Source organism: Poromitra crassiceps (genome assembly GCF_964638095.1).
Source record: "Poromitra crassiceps genome assembly, chromosome: 8".
In the NCBI taxonomy this organism is placed as follows: domain Eukaryota; kingdom Metazoa; phylum Chordata; class Actinopteri; order Beryciformes; family Melamphaidae; genus Poromitra; species Poromitra crassiceps.
The window spans coordinates 18,142,747-18,160,350 of record NC_139629.1 but is presented as its reverse complement, the minus strand read 5'-3'; the positions used below and the strand labels follow the sequence as shown (position 1 = coordinate 18,160,350).

The following is a 17,604-nucleotide window of genomic DNA, read 5'->3' as shown; positions in this document are numbered from 1 at the left end:
TTACAAAACATGTGCAACCAAAATCTAAACCAAAGAAGAAAACAACACCTACTGTATCCCAGCAGTAAAAACTAAAAGAAAGGCAGAAGCTTTTCTCTTCCTGTGCTCTCCCTGCTGCGGTTAGATGGGACACATTCTGTCTTTAAAAACCCTGTTTATTTCCACTATCATTTACAATTAGCAGGAGTCACTCAGTCTCTTCATAGAGTCAGGTCAGACTAGTTCAGCTGAAAGGACTTTCATTATGTCCTGCTTATTGCAGTCTGTGCGCCCGTGCATTTTGCTGCATGTCTGTTAGGAGGAAGCGGTCGGCCGCTCTCCCTCCTCACCTCTGGTCGTAGTTGTCTATGGTGACTGAGACAGTGCTGACATTCCTGCATTACACCGTCACCGTCACCACCATCACAGTGACGTACGTCATGTTGGCGCAGGGCAAGAACTCAAGTCTTCTTACTACTGTATGTGTATTCTGTGTACGTTTCATTCCTCGTGAGACCTTCATCGGAGCTTTTCCTTGTCCTCATAGTCTTAAGGGAGGAGGGTGTGGCTTTCATAATATGTGAAGCCTTTTGAGACGAACAGTGATTTAGGGCCAAGTGCTCAAATGGACTGAGACAGAGTGGGACAGCCATGTTTCGCTTGACGTCATTTTCAATCCCACTTATGGAGGCTGGAGGGCACATAGCCATGTTTGCATTCTTAGCTATTCGCGATTTCGCGTCATCCGATTTACAGATGGAAGTAAGATACATGTACAGAAATGTATACAGGGGTGCATACCCGCTAATGTACAATGACTTCTCTTTATAAGAAAATTCATGCTGCTGACCAACAACAAAACTCTGCCCATCAGCCCCTAACTCACTTTCTTGGTGTCACTTCTTCAGGACTAGCAAAGCAATAAAGGGACTAATATGATCCAAACCATCACAGACTACAATTTCATCATTATCTGGTTAACGCATAGTCCTTGTGTGTATTCATCCCGGTTCCATGTCATTAGTCCGAAAAATGTCCCATTGCCTGACCCCCGGGCCCGGCGGCGTCTTTGTCGCGGAGCTAGCCCAGCTGGATGTGGAGCTTCTGACCCTAACCTTGACCCATATCCACACCCTAACCCCAACCCAATGGCTACCCCCACCCACCAGGGGGCCAATGACCTAACCCAGTGGTTCTCAAACTTTTTCTGTCAGGCCCCACTTTGGAGGAAGAAAATCTTTCGGGCCCCACCGCCCCAACAAAATTGAAACAAAACGGTCCAAGTTTAACTTTTATTGACATAATGACCATTCATTTCTATATTCTGGCTGTTTTGCCCTGCACATCTTTTCAAAAACAATAACAATAAAGTGCAACCTCTACAAAACAAAATAAATTCAAATATCTTAATTGTGAGTTCAAGTCACTATCACTGTATTAAGGGCTGCCTGTTTTCCACTGCAAATCGTTTCAAAACAATAATAAGGTGCAACCTGCAGAAAATAATAAGTGCAGACATTTGTGAGGACTCAAGTTTTATCAGTATTAGTGGCTGCAATGAGCCTGTTTTCCACTGCAAATCTTTTCAAAAGAATAATAAAGTGCAACCTGTGCAGAAAATAATAATAATAATGGTGAGGACTCAAGTTTTCTCAGTATTAGTGGCTGCAAAAACCCACACAGTTCTCCCAATTCAGCCCGTGTTGTGTCAGGTAACTGTCCAGAAGCATAGCTCTTCAGCTGTTGCTCTGCTTGTAACGTACTTGCAAAACAGCAAATCCTCACTCAGTGACTCCGACGTGACAAAGCGAACATAGGCGATAAGCAAGCAGTCTTTATTGCTGTCCGTAGCCTCGTCCACTTGTAAGGCGAAACGTGTGTCTGTCAGTTTTTCCGTGAGTTGTTCCTCGAGATCATTTGAAATGTCACATATACGTTTTGCAACTGTGTCATTGGACAGCGGGATAGTCTTCAATTTTGCAGCGCTGGTCTCATCCAGCATAGTTGACACCATATGGATAGCTGCTGGGAGTATGAGCTCCTCAGCGATGGTGTGCGGCTTCTTGCACTGTGCAATTCTGTATGCGACCTTGTATGACGCTAGTTGTGCTTTGCTGTTCACTGATGCCACTTTTACAAAGCGATTTTCCTGCTTGCGGTATTCACCGAGTTTCCTCTGAAAGAACCCGAGTGGCTTATTGACGAAAGTGGGGTGTGTTGTCTCCAAGTGTCTTTTTAATTTGTTAGGCTTCATGCTGTCCGCTGCCAGAGTTTTCAGACAGAGAACACAGACTGGTCTCTCCTCGTCTCCTACCGCATTGACTGTGAATCCCAGAGCAAGATAGGCGTCATCATATTTTCGTCTCGGTTTTTTTAGTTGACTGCCGCCCTCCGACTCCTTGTTTGTCCCAGCCAAATGTCTCTTCATTGTGCACTAATCTAAACTAAACAGCCTCCAGTCTGTCTGATGAATGAACGGGTCACTACGGAAGCGCGGGGTTTGTTTATTTCCTCACGGGGAAAAGAAGTCCGACCTAAAAATGGCTAAAACATTGGTTCCGCGGATTTCACCCGCGCCCCACCTGTAATACCACTGCGCCCCACAAGTGGGGCGCGCCCCACACTTTAAGATACACTGACCTAACCCCAACCCCACTACGCTGCTCATTGAAAAAAAACAAGAAAGCGGTACTCTTTCGGTCTATTGAGTTGTCGGACTAATGGGCAGTCCCCTTAATCCCATGAGCCTTCATAGTCTGTAATAATCCCATTCCAAGCTATTTCACAAAAAGTGAACTCCTTGTCGCCCTCAGGTGGGCTGGTACTGTACTGACGTACATAGTCCAGTTCTGATCTTGTCACGGTCCGGTCTGTGTCCTGTGGCTGGAGCGCCACGGCTTCACTGACCGCTGTCATGCTCTGAGGCATCGCCTGGTGGAACGTTTCCATGGTGGTATAGCCAGTGAGAAAGGCCAAAGGAGAACTTTGGAGGTCTTTCTGTCGCGTATTCGACTGTGTGGCAGCAGTAACGCCGGCAGGTGAGAAATCTCCAGCTGCATCGCTTGTGTCTCCTTGGAACCAGTTGCAAGTCTCATCTGGTGACGGCCGCTCAGAGTCGGAGTCTCCCCCCTCTGGTTCTGGCTCATGCAGAAGATTGGCTAACACTGATGATGACGATGAGCCGACAGGGTTCATTTCAGCTCCTCTCTCAACTATATGGAGACTATTTGTATCCCATTCCTCAGTGTTGATGGGCGCTAGGAGTTCCTGAGGGAAAAAACAAGAAATTAATACTTAATTGGTTCCGTGGAAATCCTCTATTTTGCAAGTTTAGCATAATAACAAAAGAAAAAGAAAAGAAATGTGAAAGAGTGTAAATTGCAATTCCTTGTTGGTGTCTTAATGCTGTGGGAATAAAACCTGTTCTGTTGATCCTGTTTGAAACAGGACAACCATGTATCTCCTTTTAAAAGGCAGCAGTAGCTGTAGCTTGGCTGCTGTACTACATTGTTGTCTGGTTCAGGGACCCACAATGCTAAAACTGGTGGTATCTTAAAACAACTTAACATATGCATACGACACTTACCAACAATACACTTACCAGCTCACAGGGGCCATGTATTTTCTGCATTGTATTGCTGTTGCCAGGGTTGGGTATGCTTGGCCAAATAACCTCTTTTGCTCTGAAAACAACAACAAAATGATGTTTGGGTCCAATGTGATGTGCAACCTTAAATCATGTGCGCCAGTCAGACCATAGTCTACACTCAGAGCCCCTTCTGTTTCCTTCAGATATTTCTACTCGTGTAAATGTCATAGGAGTGATTTGATTTTTGCTCTGCACTTTCATTTTCGCTAAAATAAAATAATGCTTGATAATGTTTCACTGATGACTTATGTAGACAGACAAGAAAAAGTTTGTCCTTAGGTGATGTTTTTGGCTTTTTCTTGTTTCCTTATGTTTGTGATCAGCACCTCTCAACAGTTTTTGGTGTTACCTATACCTATGGTCTATGGTTACCTCCCTGTCAAAGACAGATGTAATGCCTGCAGTACCACATGTGGGTACAGGAGGTGCACTTTCCCACAGCTTGTCAGTGATAATGTACAGCAGGGATACTGACGTTGAGTATCACTGATATAGTATATCATATCAATAGTGTCAATTTCTCCTGGTGTTATTTTAGCCCGAGTTAAAGATTAGCAATATCTTGTTCAAGCTGCTTTTGACTGATGCATTGTACCTTTTTAACAATAGAGGTCCACATATCAGCACAGCGACCACGACAACAATGACTGCGATAACACCAGTTAGAAGGACATAACCTACAGTATATGGAGAGAACATAAAAAGGTAAATACATGATTGCTGAGGAGATCTAAACAAGGTGAGGACATGTCATTGGCCTTTGATGCATCATATACAGTATAGAGTATGCAATCATCAGAAACTCATATGTGTCTTTTCTTTTATCAAATATTTAGGTTGTTGGATTAATATATAAACCTTGAGGATTTGTTTTAAAGAGGCTTGGTCCGCTTTGTACTCCTACTCCTGCTCGGGTGACAGCTGATATCTGGACCAGATACGATGTTTCACTTTTTAGGTCCCCCACTTCATGGCTATTTGACGCGGGATCCACTGTAATCTGCATCCATTCATCTGCAAGCAAGAAGAGTGCCAGTTTTCAAATGCAATAAACCCAAACAGCTAAAAGCTCACTAGTGAAGCTCTACTGCAAATACAACTCCATAGTCACAGCAGATAGGGACAGCAGCAAATAAGAATAGGCAGAGTGTCTGTGGGAAATCCACAGAGAATAACTGCAGGCCACATGTGCTGTCTCTTGTGAAATAATTGCCAGTTTGTGTAAATCAAGTGGCAACCTTTGGTCTGTGGGGCTGAAGCCAACGCGGAAATGCCAAAAACTTTAGTTCCTCGAATGGCCACTTGAGGCTGGCTCCAAAAGGGAGTAATTTCCCATTCTCCCCGATGTTAAAATGCCTGACTTTACGTAAGGGATAATGTATATTGAGGCGGTGATTACGGGGGAAATAATGACCGACAGGTGATGATTGAGCCCGACGCGCAGCGGAGGGCTTAATCATCACCTGAAGGTCATTATTTCCCAGTAATCACCGCCTCAATATACATTATCCCGCTTAGAACACGGCCTACAACTAAATCATTCAATAATCTGACAAAAATAATTATTCAAATCGATTTTTTAATAGCGTTTTCAACGACAAAGCGGTTTCATTCGTAATTGGCACACAAGACACCACTGCTGCAACTGGTTGGCCTAATTAGTAGTGTTTGCTGACAAAAAGCTCTTATCAACTGATTAATCCAGGTGTGGCAGAGCATATGTCTCCTCTACTATGCCTCCACCTAGTGTTCATTTGAATCCGTACCATTAAGTAATAAAAGTAAATGGGGAAGATCATTCTAAATCTAAAACTTAAAGGGGAACTAACTCCCAGAATTCTGACAGACCTGCCTTTACTTGGGATTAAAAAAAATGTAAATCAACATCTCAATTTGGGACTCTGCTGGGGGGTGGGACTTAGACTGACTCTGGGTGGGAAAGGGGTTCTAACACTTTACTCTCAAATGTGGAGCTTTTGCCCGGAATCCTTCAGCAACACTTCTCAAAAGCCAAATACATTGGTTTAAAGCTGAAAGTTACCTTTTATGGAAATGATCCCTGATTAATATCACTTATAATTTAATGTCTGACGGGTGTAATGTAACAGTCTCCGATATGACTTAGATTAACATAAATTACATGTGTGAAACAAGAAGAATAGACGTGTTAGAGCACACATGGGCAAAACATGGCCCATCTGTGTGGCCCGCGATGGAATTGCGCCGCCAAAAATTCGCCGCCGCCCTATGGGCGGCGCCAGAGTTCGCCCCCTCGGATTTTGGCTTGCATGACGCCCTTGGACTCTTCAACCTCAAGGAGGCAAGTAACGTGTGTCTGTCTGTCTGTCTGTCTGTCTGTCTGTTTGTCTGTCTGTACACCTTTCTGGAGACAAAGAAATATTTGTACCCCTAGTATGAGTGCTAACTTGATAGCAGCCTTTTCTGTAGCCTTCGGAGAGTACACACACTGCTTGCTTGCTATCTATCTGCCCGCCTGTGAAATGCTAACAGTGTGTTAGCCAACTCTTCCTCGTGTAAACCTCCCACACATGTTACTGAAAACACTGCGATAACCTCTGCTATCTCGGAGAAACAACCTGACACTGTCCATTGGAATGTTCAGGGGCGAAGCCGAAAAAGAGATTTATCTCCCACAAATTATTCAGGTGGGCATGTATCAACTGCTAACACGGATGTTTTGAACAACATTCTGAATGGCCTGGATAGCCGCCAGCACTGTGCGGCTCTCTTTGTAGACCTCTCCAAGGCCTTCGATACAGTAGATCACAACATCCTGATTGCTCAGTTGTCCGCCATCGGATTAGATGACCCCTCAGTCAGATGGTTTACTAACTATCTGACTGGAAGGAAACAGTCTGTAACGGCGGAAAATATCAAATCCATTTCATTGGACGTCGGGAAGGGCGTGCCCCAAGGTTCCATTTCCGGGCCTATCCTGTTCACTCTTTATATAAATAACATTTTTCTTCCTTCTGATCTCTGCAATGTCCATTATTACGCGGATGACTGACACAATCTTATATTGTTTTGGACCCACCCCGGCACAGGCCGTCTTATCTTTGCAGGCCGCTTTTGATTCGTTGCAACGGTCCCTGTTCGATCTTAAATTAGTTTTGAACTCCACTAAGACAAAGTGGATGTTGTTCTCAAGATCTTTAAACAGAAATGATAATTTGTGTATCCGTACGCTTCAAGGCGACCAAATTCAATTAGTTCATTCTTATAAGTATCTTGGTATTTGGTTGGACACCAAACTTTCTTTTCATGTACATGTAGAACATCTCACAAAGAATTTGAGGAGAAAAATCGGCTTTTTGTATAGAAACAAGTAGGGGTGTCACGATACACTCAGTTCACGATACGATACGTATCACGATACTGGGTTCACGATAACGATACGATACGATACGATTTTAACAATATTTTTTTAAACTTGAATAATGACAATATATGACTGGAAAAGTAGTATTTTATTTGAAATGCACAAATACAAAACATGCTGTTGTGGGAAATTGTTATTACAATAACAACTAGAAAAAACATGAGATTGGAGATAAGGCTTATCTTACACCGTCACTTAGATTTACTTTGAACTAAAAGGTTTCTCAGCAGTATAAATTCTCATTATGCATCTTCAGTTTTTCTTCAAACTCAAACAACAAGACTTTTCTTAGTCTATTTTTTATGCATCTTCAGTTTTTCCTGTCAAGTAAACAGTTTTGCCAGAAACTCAATTGAATGGTTTCTCTCCTGTATAACTTCTCATGTGTCTCTTCAGAGACTTGTTCAACTGAACTACTTTCCACACATTGAACTTCAACAAACAAAGACGTTTCTTTGTCTATTTTTGGAAGAATTTCTTTTTTTTTTTTCACGATATGAGATTTCATCTCAACGATACATATCGTGACGTTTTACTATCGCGAAATTTCGTGGGACGATATATTGTGACACCCCTAGAAACAAGTCTTGTTTTTCACTATTGGCCAGAAAAACTGTTGTCCAATCTTTGATAATGTCAGTTTTTGATTATGGTGATGTGATTTACATGTATGCCTCTCCATCCGTCTTAAAGCCTCTTGATGCTGTATATCATAGCGCTCTGCGTTTTGTTACAGGTGATGCTTTCAGTACACATCATTGTATTCTGTACGAAAATGTGGGTTGGTCCTCCCTGTCGGAGCGTAGAGATCAGCACTGTCTGATATTTATTTATAAAGCATTAATTGGGAAACTTCCACCTTACTTATCCGCACTCCTTTCTTGTAACAGTGGAGGTTATCAAACACGATCGCGGTCCTATATCAGACTGTCTGTCCCACGGGTGCGAACCGAACAAGGAAAGACCGCTTTTTCTTGGTTCGCCCCCAACAGATGGAATGTGCTCCAGGAAAACTTAAAAATAGATAATTTGATCCCGCTTGCTTCTTTTAAAGCACTTTTAAAAAGCATTCCTCGCAGGGTGTGTTCATGTTTTCTTTGAAATTATTTAATTATGCTCTTGATGCTTGTTATTGTCTGTTGTGTTAACCTGTAATTTTGTAACTGCTGTATATGTTCTTTGTACACCAGGGCTCCCTTGTAAATGAGAGCTTGCTCTCAAGGGACTCTCCCTGTATAAATAAAGGTAAAATAAAAAAATAAAAAAAATGTTGAACCGGCCCATCTGCTTTCTGACAACCTAGGTAGGCCCAAAGGTAACGCTTTAGAATACAGCGTGCAAATAAGCATGTAGTTATAGTATAACAATGGGGTACCAGGAGTGTAGTTATAGTATAACTACTATTCAAGATTCAGGATTCAAGATTTTTATTGTCACTCCGTAGTACAAGTATCACATGTGAAATTCTTGTGCTGTGAACTCCGTTTACAACATAGTACAAATATAACAGGGCATATGAGTGCAAAAACAACAAGAGACACAACAAGCAATAAGGCAGTAGAGTGATAAGACAAGTCAGAGACAGTGGCATATTCACTGCACATAGGTGCACATGTCATGTGCATACTTACTATATTATACTGGACGTACTTAAACATTTTAAATTCAACGTATTTGACGTACAGGTGCAAATAGCATATACCTAATTAAACATACAATTAAACATTAGACATACATAATGGTAGCATCTACAGTGCGGTACAGTACAGCTACTACACTATTTGTGTATGTTAAGGAGTCTCGTGGCCTGCGGGAAGAAACTGTCCCTCAAGCGATTTGTGCATGCTTTTGGGACCCTGTATCTTCTCCCTGAGGGTAACAGGGAGAACAGGCTGTTGTGTGGATGGTTTGTGTCTTTGATGATCTTCAGGGACCTCCTGAGGCACCGCTGGTTATATAGTTCCTGCAGTTCTGGCAGCTCACATCCTGTTACGTGCTGGGCCGCGCGTCTCACTCTTCGTAGCGCCCTGCGGTCCATGGTGGTACAGTTCCCGTACCAGGTGGTGAAGCAGCCAGTTAGCAGGCTTTCAATTGTGCCTCTGTAGAAGTCCCTAAGGATTTCTGGCCTTAGCCCAAATTTCTTTAGGCGCCTGAGTCCGTGTAGTCGCTGTTGGGCCTTTTTGACAACAGTGGCGGTGTGACCGGCCCATGTCAGGTCCTGGTGGATGTTGACTCCCAGGTACTTGAAGCTGTCCACCCTTTCCACCACTGTGGGAGGGGGGTGGTGGCGGAGAGGAGAGGGGGAGGGGTGGTGGTGGGGGGGAGAGGTGGCGGGGAGGGGGAGGAGAGGGGGGGGCGAGGGGGGTGGGAGATGTGGTGGGTTGGGGGGTGGGTGCTCTGGCAGAGGGGTCAAACCTGGCATAGAACGCGCTGAGTTCGTCCGGCAGGGTGGGTGACGCATTGGGGTTTTGCTGTTGTCTTTCCCCTTTGAAGTCTGTGGCAGCGTGGAGTCCTCTCCACAGGTGTCTGGGGTTGTTGGAGTCCAGTTTCGCCTCCAGCTGCCTGCCGTATTCTCTCCGCGTTTTTTTGATTGTGGCTCGGAGGGCGTATCTCGTCTGCTTGTATTGTTCTGGCGTCCCGGACTTGAAGGCGGTGGTCCGGGCGTAAAGTGCAGCCCGGACATCACAGTTGATCCAGGGTTTCTGGTTTGGCATTGTTTTAACTGTTTTTGTGGGGACTATATCCTCGGTGCATTTTTTTATAAAACATGACACCGTTTCAGCATATTCTTCCACGCCTCCTGTGTTGAATTCCCCCCATATCACTTGGTCGAAACAGTCTCTCAGGATGTCATCTGATTGGTCTGACCAGCGTTGGGCGGTTCGGTAGGCTGGGGGTGTTGTTTGAGCTTTTGTTTGTGTCTAGGGACGAGCCAGATAGAGGCGTGGTCCGATTTGCCGAATGGGGGACGGGGTGTTGCTTTGTAGCAGCCAGGAATATTTATGTAGCACTGGTCCAATGTGTTTTTTCCCCGTGTGTTGAAATGTATGTTCTGGTGGAGGGTGGGCATTCTTTTTTTCAGGTTCGCTCTGTTAAAATCCCCTGCCACTACCAGCGCCGTTTCTGGCTGTCTTGCCTTCTGTGCGCTGATCGCGTGGTCCAATTCTCTGAGAGCGTTATTTGTGTCTGCTTGTGGTGGGATATACACAGCTGTGAAGGTGACTGTGGTAAATTCCCTCGGACTGTAGTGAACGCACTGAAGCATGACATACTCCAGGTCTGCTGAGCAATACGTCCCGATATTAGTGTTGTTGGTACTCCAGTTCTTATTAATCATCAAACAAACACCGCCCCCTCTCTTCTTACCGGAACGTTTTGCGTCTCTGTCCCCTGATATTTACAAAGAAAGCCTTCACTCCTACAACCTCGAACTGAAAAGGTCGAGACAATCGTTATTTTCCGATATAATTAACAAAAATGTGAACAATGCACACACTCTATTTGCCACAGTTGATAGACTGACTAACCCGCCTCTCTGTGTAGCACCTGAGTTCCTCTCTACTGTCAAATGTAATGAGTTTGCTGCCTTTTTTACGGATAAAATTATTAATATCAGGCAGGCTATTAGTGGCTCCACACCAAGAAATGCTGTGACATCATTCTACCCGCAGATCCCTAGTTCGATAAATTTGTCCCAGTTCAACGTTATCGACCACGACATCTTAGAGGAAACTGTGCAAGGCCTTAAATCATCTTCGTGCTGTCTCGATACCCTTCCAACAAGCTTTTTTTAAAGCGTTTATAACTGTCTGTCGTCGGACCTATTGCAAATAGTTAATAGCTCCCTTTTGACCGGCACTTTTCCTGAGTCCCTGAAAACTGCAGTTATTAAACCCCTACTAAAAAAGCGTAGCCTTGATGCATCGGTAATCAGTAACTACAGACCAATATCTAATCTCCCCTTTATAGCCAAAATAATTGAAAAGGTTGTTTACCTACAACTCAATAGATTCCTAACCTCAAATGATCTCCTAGATAAACTCCAATCAGGCTTTCGCCCCCATCACAGCACAGAAACCGCGCTTACTAAAGTCATAAATTACATCAGAATGAACACAGACTCAGGCAAAAATTTGATTCTAGTGCTACTGGATCTTAGCGCTGCATTTGACACTGTTGACCACTCAATTTTATTGGACAGACTGGAAAACTGGGTTGGGCTATCGGGTACGGTCCTCCAGTGGTTCAAGTCCTATCTTCAAGACAGGAAGTACTTCGTCTCCATTGGCAATTACACATCTGACCTAACTAGGATGACTTGTGGGGTGCCTCAAGGATCCATTATTGGGCCCGTTCTCTTCAACCTTTATATGCTCCCTTTAGGCCTAATTATGCCAAAAAAAAAAGTAGCCTATCATAACTACGCAGACGACACTCAGTTGTATATAACTCTTTCCTCAGCTGACTATGCCCCCATAGAATCATTGTGCCAGTGCATTGATCAAATAAATAACTGGATGTGCCAGAATTTCCTACAGCTAAACAAAGACAAAACAGAGGTGATCGTCTTTGGCCCCAAAGAACAAAGGCTTAAAATCACTGCACGCCTTGAGTCTCGATCCCTGAAGCCTAAGGATCAAGTCAAAAATCTTGGCGTTATTATTGATTCCGATCTAAACTTTAACTCCCACATTAAGTCAATCAGAAAATCAGCTTTTTATCATCTTAAAATATTATAAGAACTTAGGCAACTTCAACTCATTCAGAATGCTGCTGCTAGAGTTCTAACGAAGACTAAGAAAGCTGATCATATCACTCCAGTTCTTAAGTCCTTACACTGGTTGCCAGTGTGTCATAGAATAGATTTTAAAATACTGTTATTAGTCTATAAATCACTTAATGGCCTAGGCCCAAAATACATAGCTGAATTGCTCCCACGCTACGAACCGTCTAGAACTCTTAGGTCAACAGGGTCCAGCTTATTAACTGTCCCTAGGATCAAATCAAATCATGGGAAGGCTGCATTTACCCACTATGCTTCTGCTAGCTGGAACAAATTGCCTGAAGACCTCAGATCTGCCCCAACCTTACTTACTTTTAAAAATAGACTAAAGACTTTTATGTTTACCGTCGCTTTTAACTGCTGACAGCCACTATACAAACCCAATGAGTCCTCTATAAGTTTTTAGCTCTTTTTGCAACTGCTGCGCCTGTTGCTTAATGCACTTTTTATACTCTTTTTTAAAGTTTTGTTGTGATGCTTTTAAATGTCAATTTTATTCTCTTCTTTTTTCTTTTCCTGTCAACCATTTTATGTGAAGCACTTTGAATTGCCTCTGTGTATGAAATGTGCTATACAAATAAAGTTGACTTGACTTGACTAGTGTTTTATTGTGTTTTTAGGAAGCAAGTGTTCAGCTGCACCCTAGGACAGAGAAGACACAAGCTTCCCAAGTGGCTACTAGTCACTCAGCCTCCCTCTTAGTCTAGGGAAAATAAGGTTTGACCTTAAACTAATTGCAACAGAATTTATTTTCACATTTTTATGTTTATATTGATGCCCGAAACACTATATTAAAAATCCCAGAAAATCCCATTAGTGGAAATATGTTAAAATTACATTTTTTCAAAATAGCTTCCATTATTAAAATGTTGGCCATATCTTGACTCCAACTAGACCTAGAATTACAAATTTGGTGTCTATTTCCACATTTTTGGGGGCAAGGAATCCACAGAAATGGTTGTTGAGTCTCTAAGTAGAACAGATTTTTATTTTCTCATGTAAGTATGTAGGGGAGAGTGGGGTGAGTTGTGCCACTTTTTACTTGAGGTGTCTTTAAAGTGAGGGCATGACAGTAATGCCTCCAACTACAATATGTAAATATATTTCAGGATGTTGTGCACCACTGGGAACACTCCCTTTGGATCTTAAATAAACTGTTAAAAAAATATGGCTATTCTTAAAAAAGTGGTCTCTTGGCACAACTTGCTCCCGGTGCGGGTTAAGTTGTGCCTTTGGAGAGAATACGTTGGGGTAAATTGTGCCATTGATTACTGAAGTAAAACAGAACATTTTCATCTCATATACTGTAATGCTATATCAAAGCAAGACAAAATAAAGATAACACTAAAGTCCAGTGTACTATAACAGGGTTAAACAAGGCTAAACGGTAGCAACAGTTGACCTACATATTTAACATTTTCAGAAATAAAAATTATGTTCAAAATGAACAAAATCAACTATCACAGAGCCAGGCTACACTTGCCAATACTGCAATATTCTTCAACAAGGTCTATTTAAACATTTAAGAACAAAATTAAATAAAATTTCACTAAATCAACTGCAAAAGCACTGTGAATATACTGATTCCTACTTGTATTGTTGTGAGATGCCTCGCAACAAAAAACGGAATCAGATGATGAAAAAGCTACATGCTGCAAAGAAACCTGAACCTGCTTTGAATCCCTTAGTTTTAGCTATGCAATGTTCTAAGCAGACTGGATGGCATGCAGCAGAAGCAGATGATAGAACGCTCATCCATAAGAGACTTGAGACTTGACTTGGACTTGTGACCAAAGACGTGAGACTTGACTTGGAGTATAGCTAAAAGACTTCAGCCTTGACTTGGGGACTCTAGCTCAAAGCCTTGAGACTTGCCCGCGGCCACGACCCATTGCTGCGCAGCAGCTATAATTGTTTATTTATGTTTGTTTATTGTTTATTTGCACAAAGAAAATGAATAACAACAGATAGTACCTTAGAAAGTATCTTAATAAGCTATTATTAAGCTATACCTATTAGTAAGCTATTAGCTAACTAGTAAGTGCTTATTAAGCTAGCCTACTTTGAATGGTAACACACAAAGACTGTCATTGGTAACAGACGATAAATGGCGGTCAACTTACCCATAACCTTCGGATATGGAGACTTAGCCTACCTGTCCACTCGTCTGCATGTTTGAGCTACAACTTGCGCTGTGCCTTGCCGAAATCAAATTGCCTCCAATGCGAGACTCGTGAATGACATGACTATGAAGTTATAGTTTGCGATGGCTGTCTGAGGGAACAAGATGTGCATGAAAACTCACCCTTTTCCACTAACTATTAGAACATATTAGCCACTCTTACATTTTTTATGTTGTTTTGTTATGTTACAGTATGTTTGGTAGAGCTTTTCCCTACCCTAAATATCCCTTTAAGAGCGCAGTGCGCAGCCTACTGTGGCTAATGTTAGCGGCTAGCTAGCTATGTTACATGGCAGTAAAACGCCACTAAATTACCAAATTGATTTAACTTTTAACCATTTCGAGTAACACTGTTTCCATACGGACCCCCAGCGTTGGTTAGTTGTTTATAATGTGACTATATTTATAACTTTTATAACGTACTCCAGTTTCCGGTTTATAATTCGGGTCTGCAGCCAGAGTAGGCTATATAACAAAGGAAATGGCAAGCTGCAACAATACGTCACGTTAAACCGGAACTTGTACCACAATTATTTGTACAGTGGAGCATTAAAAAATAAGGTGGATAGCCTAAAGAGCATCGTAATTGCCCTAATTACCTAATGATGTGATGTCACTTGAGCAATGACGTCATCAGTGATGTCATCAGTGATGATGTCATCAATGATGTCATCAGTGATTATATCATCAATGATGTCATCCTTCCTGGCTGAGCAGACTGGGTGGGTGATGTCATAGTTGTTGCTGTCATGTCATCGGTGATGTCATACATGCCAAAGTATAAATAAGCAATTTTTCAGTCTATCTCTCTCGTCAGTGATTTATGACATCAATCTTGCCATATGAGTCATCAATCAATGATGTCATCAGTCATCAATCAATTTATGACATCAATCTTGCCGGTCTACCCAGAATGCAGAGGAGCAGAGAGAAGATTGCGAGGGGAATGATGGAAGAGCAACAGCAGCTGGCACAGTCTAAGAGGATGCTGAGGGTGTGTGTGGCGACCTGCAACAGAGCAGACTACTCCAAACTGGCCCCCATCATGTTCGGCATCAAAGCACACCCTAACGAGTTTGAGCTGAAGGTGGTGGTGCTCGGCTCGCATCTCAGCGACGACTACGGGGACACCTTTGGTATGATCGAGCGGGATGACTTTGACATCGACTTCAAGCTGCACACCGTAGTGCGAGGAGGGGAGGACGAGGCGGCCATGGTGGAGAGTGTGGGGCTGGCGCTGGTCAAACTGCCCGACGTCCTGCGGAGTCTCCGCCCCCACATCCTGGTTGTCCACGGCGACCGCTTTGACGCATTGGCCCTAGCGACCGCCGCCGCCCTGATGAACATCAGGATCCTACACGTGGAGGGAGGAGAGGTGAGTGGAACTATCGATGACTCCATCCGCCACGCTATCAGTAAACTGGCCCACTACCACGTCTGTTGCACACGCAGGGCCAAACAGAACCTCATCGCCATGTGCGAGGACCACTCTCGCATCCTCCTGGCTGGCTGCCCCTCCTACGATAAGCTGCTGTCAGCGCACCACAAAGAGGACTACATGGACACGATCAGCTCCTGGATAGGTGACAAGGTGCAGGAGCATGACTACATCGTGGCTCTGCAGCACCCGGTCACCACCGACATCCAGAACTCCATTAAGATCTATGTGCTGATGTTGGATGCCCTTCTCTCCTTTAACAAGAAAACTCTCATCCTCTTCCCGAATATTGATGCCGGAAGTAAGGAGATGGAGCGCATGATGCATAAGAAGGGCATCGAGCGACACCCTAACTTCCAGGCGATAAAGCACGTCCCCTTCGAGCAGTTCATCCAGCTGGTGTGCCACGCCGGCTGCATGATCGGAAACAGCAGCTGTGGAGTGCGAGAGGCCGGGGCCTTCGGCACGCCTGTCATCAACCTGGGGACCAGACAGACGGGCAGAGAGACAGGTGAGAACGTTCTCCATGTGAGATATGCTGACACTCAGAATAAGATCCACGATGCTCTGAAGCTGCAGTTTGGAAAGAGATACCCCTGCTCTAAGATCTACGGTGATGGCGGTGCGGTGCCTCGCATCCTCGAGTTTTTGCGGACCATCAGCCTGGACAAGCCCCTCCAGAAGACCTTCTGCTTCCCCCCGGTGAAGGACCACATCTCCCAGGACATCGACCACATCCTGGAGACACCGAGCGCTCTGGCCGTCGACTTGGGAGGGACCAACCTTAGAGTGGCTATCGTCTGCATGATGGGTAAGATAGTGAAGAAGTACACACAGCCAAATCCAAAGACCTACCAGGCCAGGATGAAGCTCATACTACATATGTGTAAAGAAGCCATGGTGGACGCTCTCCAACTCAACTGTAGGATATCGGGAGTTGGCGTGTCCACAGGCGGGCGCGTCAACCCCCAGGAAGGCGTGGTGCTCCACTCCACCAAGCTGATCCCGGAGTGGTCCTCGGTGGACCTGAGGACGCCCATCTCCGACGCCCTGCACCTGCCCGTCTGGGTGGAGAACGACGGCAACTGCGCCACGCTTGCAGAGAGAAAGTTCGGACACGGCAAGAAAGTGGAGAACTTTGTCACCATCATCACCGGGACAGGTATCGGAGGAGGGATCATCCAGCACAACGAGCTGGTCCACGGCAGCACCTTCTGCGCGGCCGAGCTGGGTCACATCGTGGTTTCATTCGACGGCCCGGATTGTACGTGCGGCAGCCGAGGATGTATAGAGGCCTTCGCATCTGGCATGGCCTTACAGAGAGAGGCCAAAAGACTACATGACCAGGACATGCTGAAGGTGGAGGGGATGGACATGAAGCTGGTGGAGCAGGTCACCGGTGTCCATCTCATCAATGCTGCCAAACTGGGCAACTCCAAAGCTGAAGCTGTTCTCAACACAGCCTCCACGGCACTGGGCGTGGGCATCGTCAACATCCTCAACATGGTCAACCCGTCCCTGGTGATCCTGTCGGGTGTGCTGGCCAGCCACTACCTGGCCCCCGTGCAGGACGTCATCTCCCAGAGAGCGCTGGTCTCCACGCAGGGCATCCGGGTCATCACCTCCGACCTGGATGAGCCCGCTTTACTGGGAGCAGCCAGCATGGTGTTAGATCAGACCTGGGCAACTGGCGGCCCGCGGGCCACATGCGCCTCCTGTGTGGCCCGTGCTGGAATTGCAAATGTAACCCCGGGTTAAATTGAGGTACAATCTGTCTCTAAACTTAACACTAAACAATTATCCCTCTTATCCCTATTTGATTAAAACTAAATCCCCATTATCATTATGGCCTAATATAATTCTATGCCCTGTCCCTTTAATTCGGTCCTGTAAAGCTTGTATGAGAATACAAACATTTCCTCATGCCAGGGGAACAACCAACGTTGCTCAGCATGGCGTCGTGTGATTGGGTAATATAGAGAGACTACTCGTCTCTCTTGTTTACTATTGGATGGTGGGGGCAGAAGGCGGAACTTGAGAGGCCGAGCAGTCAGTCTGCTGGGGTCTGCGTGAGGAGTGGACGTTGGTCCTGCGCTCCGGTAAATTGTAGCTGTTGTAGCTAAAAATATAGCTTGGTCAGTGGCTAACCGTCACTTTCAGGTTTACAGCA

At 44.5% G+C, this 17,604-nt stretch overlaps 1 protein-coding gene and 1 pseudogene across 2 annotated transcripts in view; one reads left to right on the top strand and one right to left on the bottom strand.

The window, feature by feature from the left end:
- Positions 1-1,295: 1,295 nt before the first annotated feature.
- Positions 1,296-17,604, bottom strand: part of LOC310780531 (leukemia inhibitory factor receptor) — a gene marked incomplete at its 5' end in the record, with an annotated part of 33,068 nt that continues 16,759 nt past the window's right edge. The window contains 4 exons of the mRNA XM_083641097.1: positions 1,296-3,246; positions 3,581-3,662; positions 4,224-4,305; positions 4,487-4,642. Coding sequence (XP_083497223.1) covers positions 2,713-3,246; positions 3,581-3,662; positions 4,224-4,305; positions 4,487-4,642 — 854 coding nt within the window. The 3' untranslated portion in view covers positions 1,296-2,712. The remainder of the gene's footprint in view (positions 3,247-3,580; positions 3,663-4,223; positions 4,306-4,486; positions 4,643-17,604) is intronic.
- LOC310781548 (bifunctional UDP-N-acetylglucosamine 2-epimerase/N-acetylmannosamine kinase pseudogene) lies at positions 14,943-17,192 on the top strand (annotated as a pseudogene). The gene has a single exon. The product of its transcript is annotated as a bifunctional UDP-N-acetylglucosamine 2-epimerase/N-acetylmannosamine kinase pseudogene (transcript).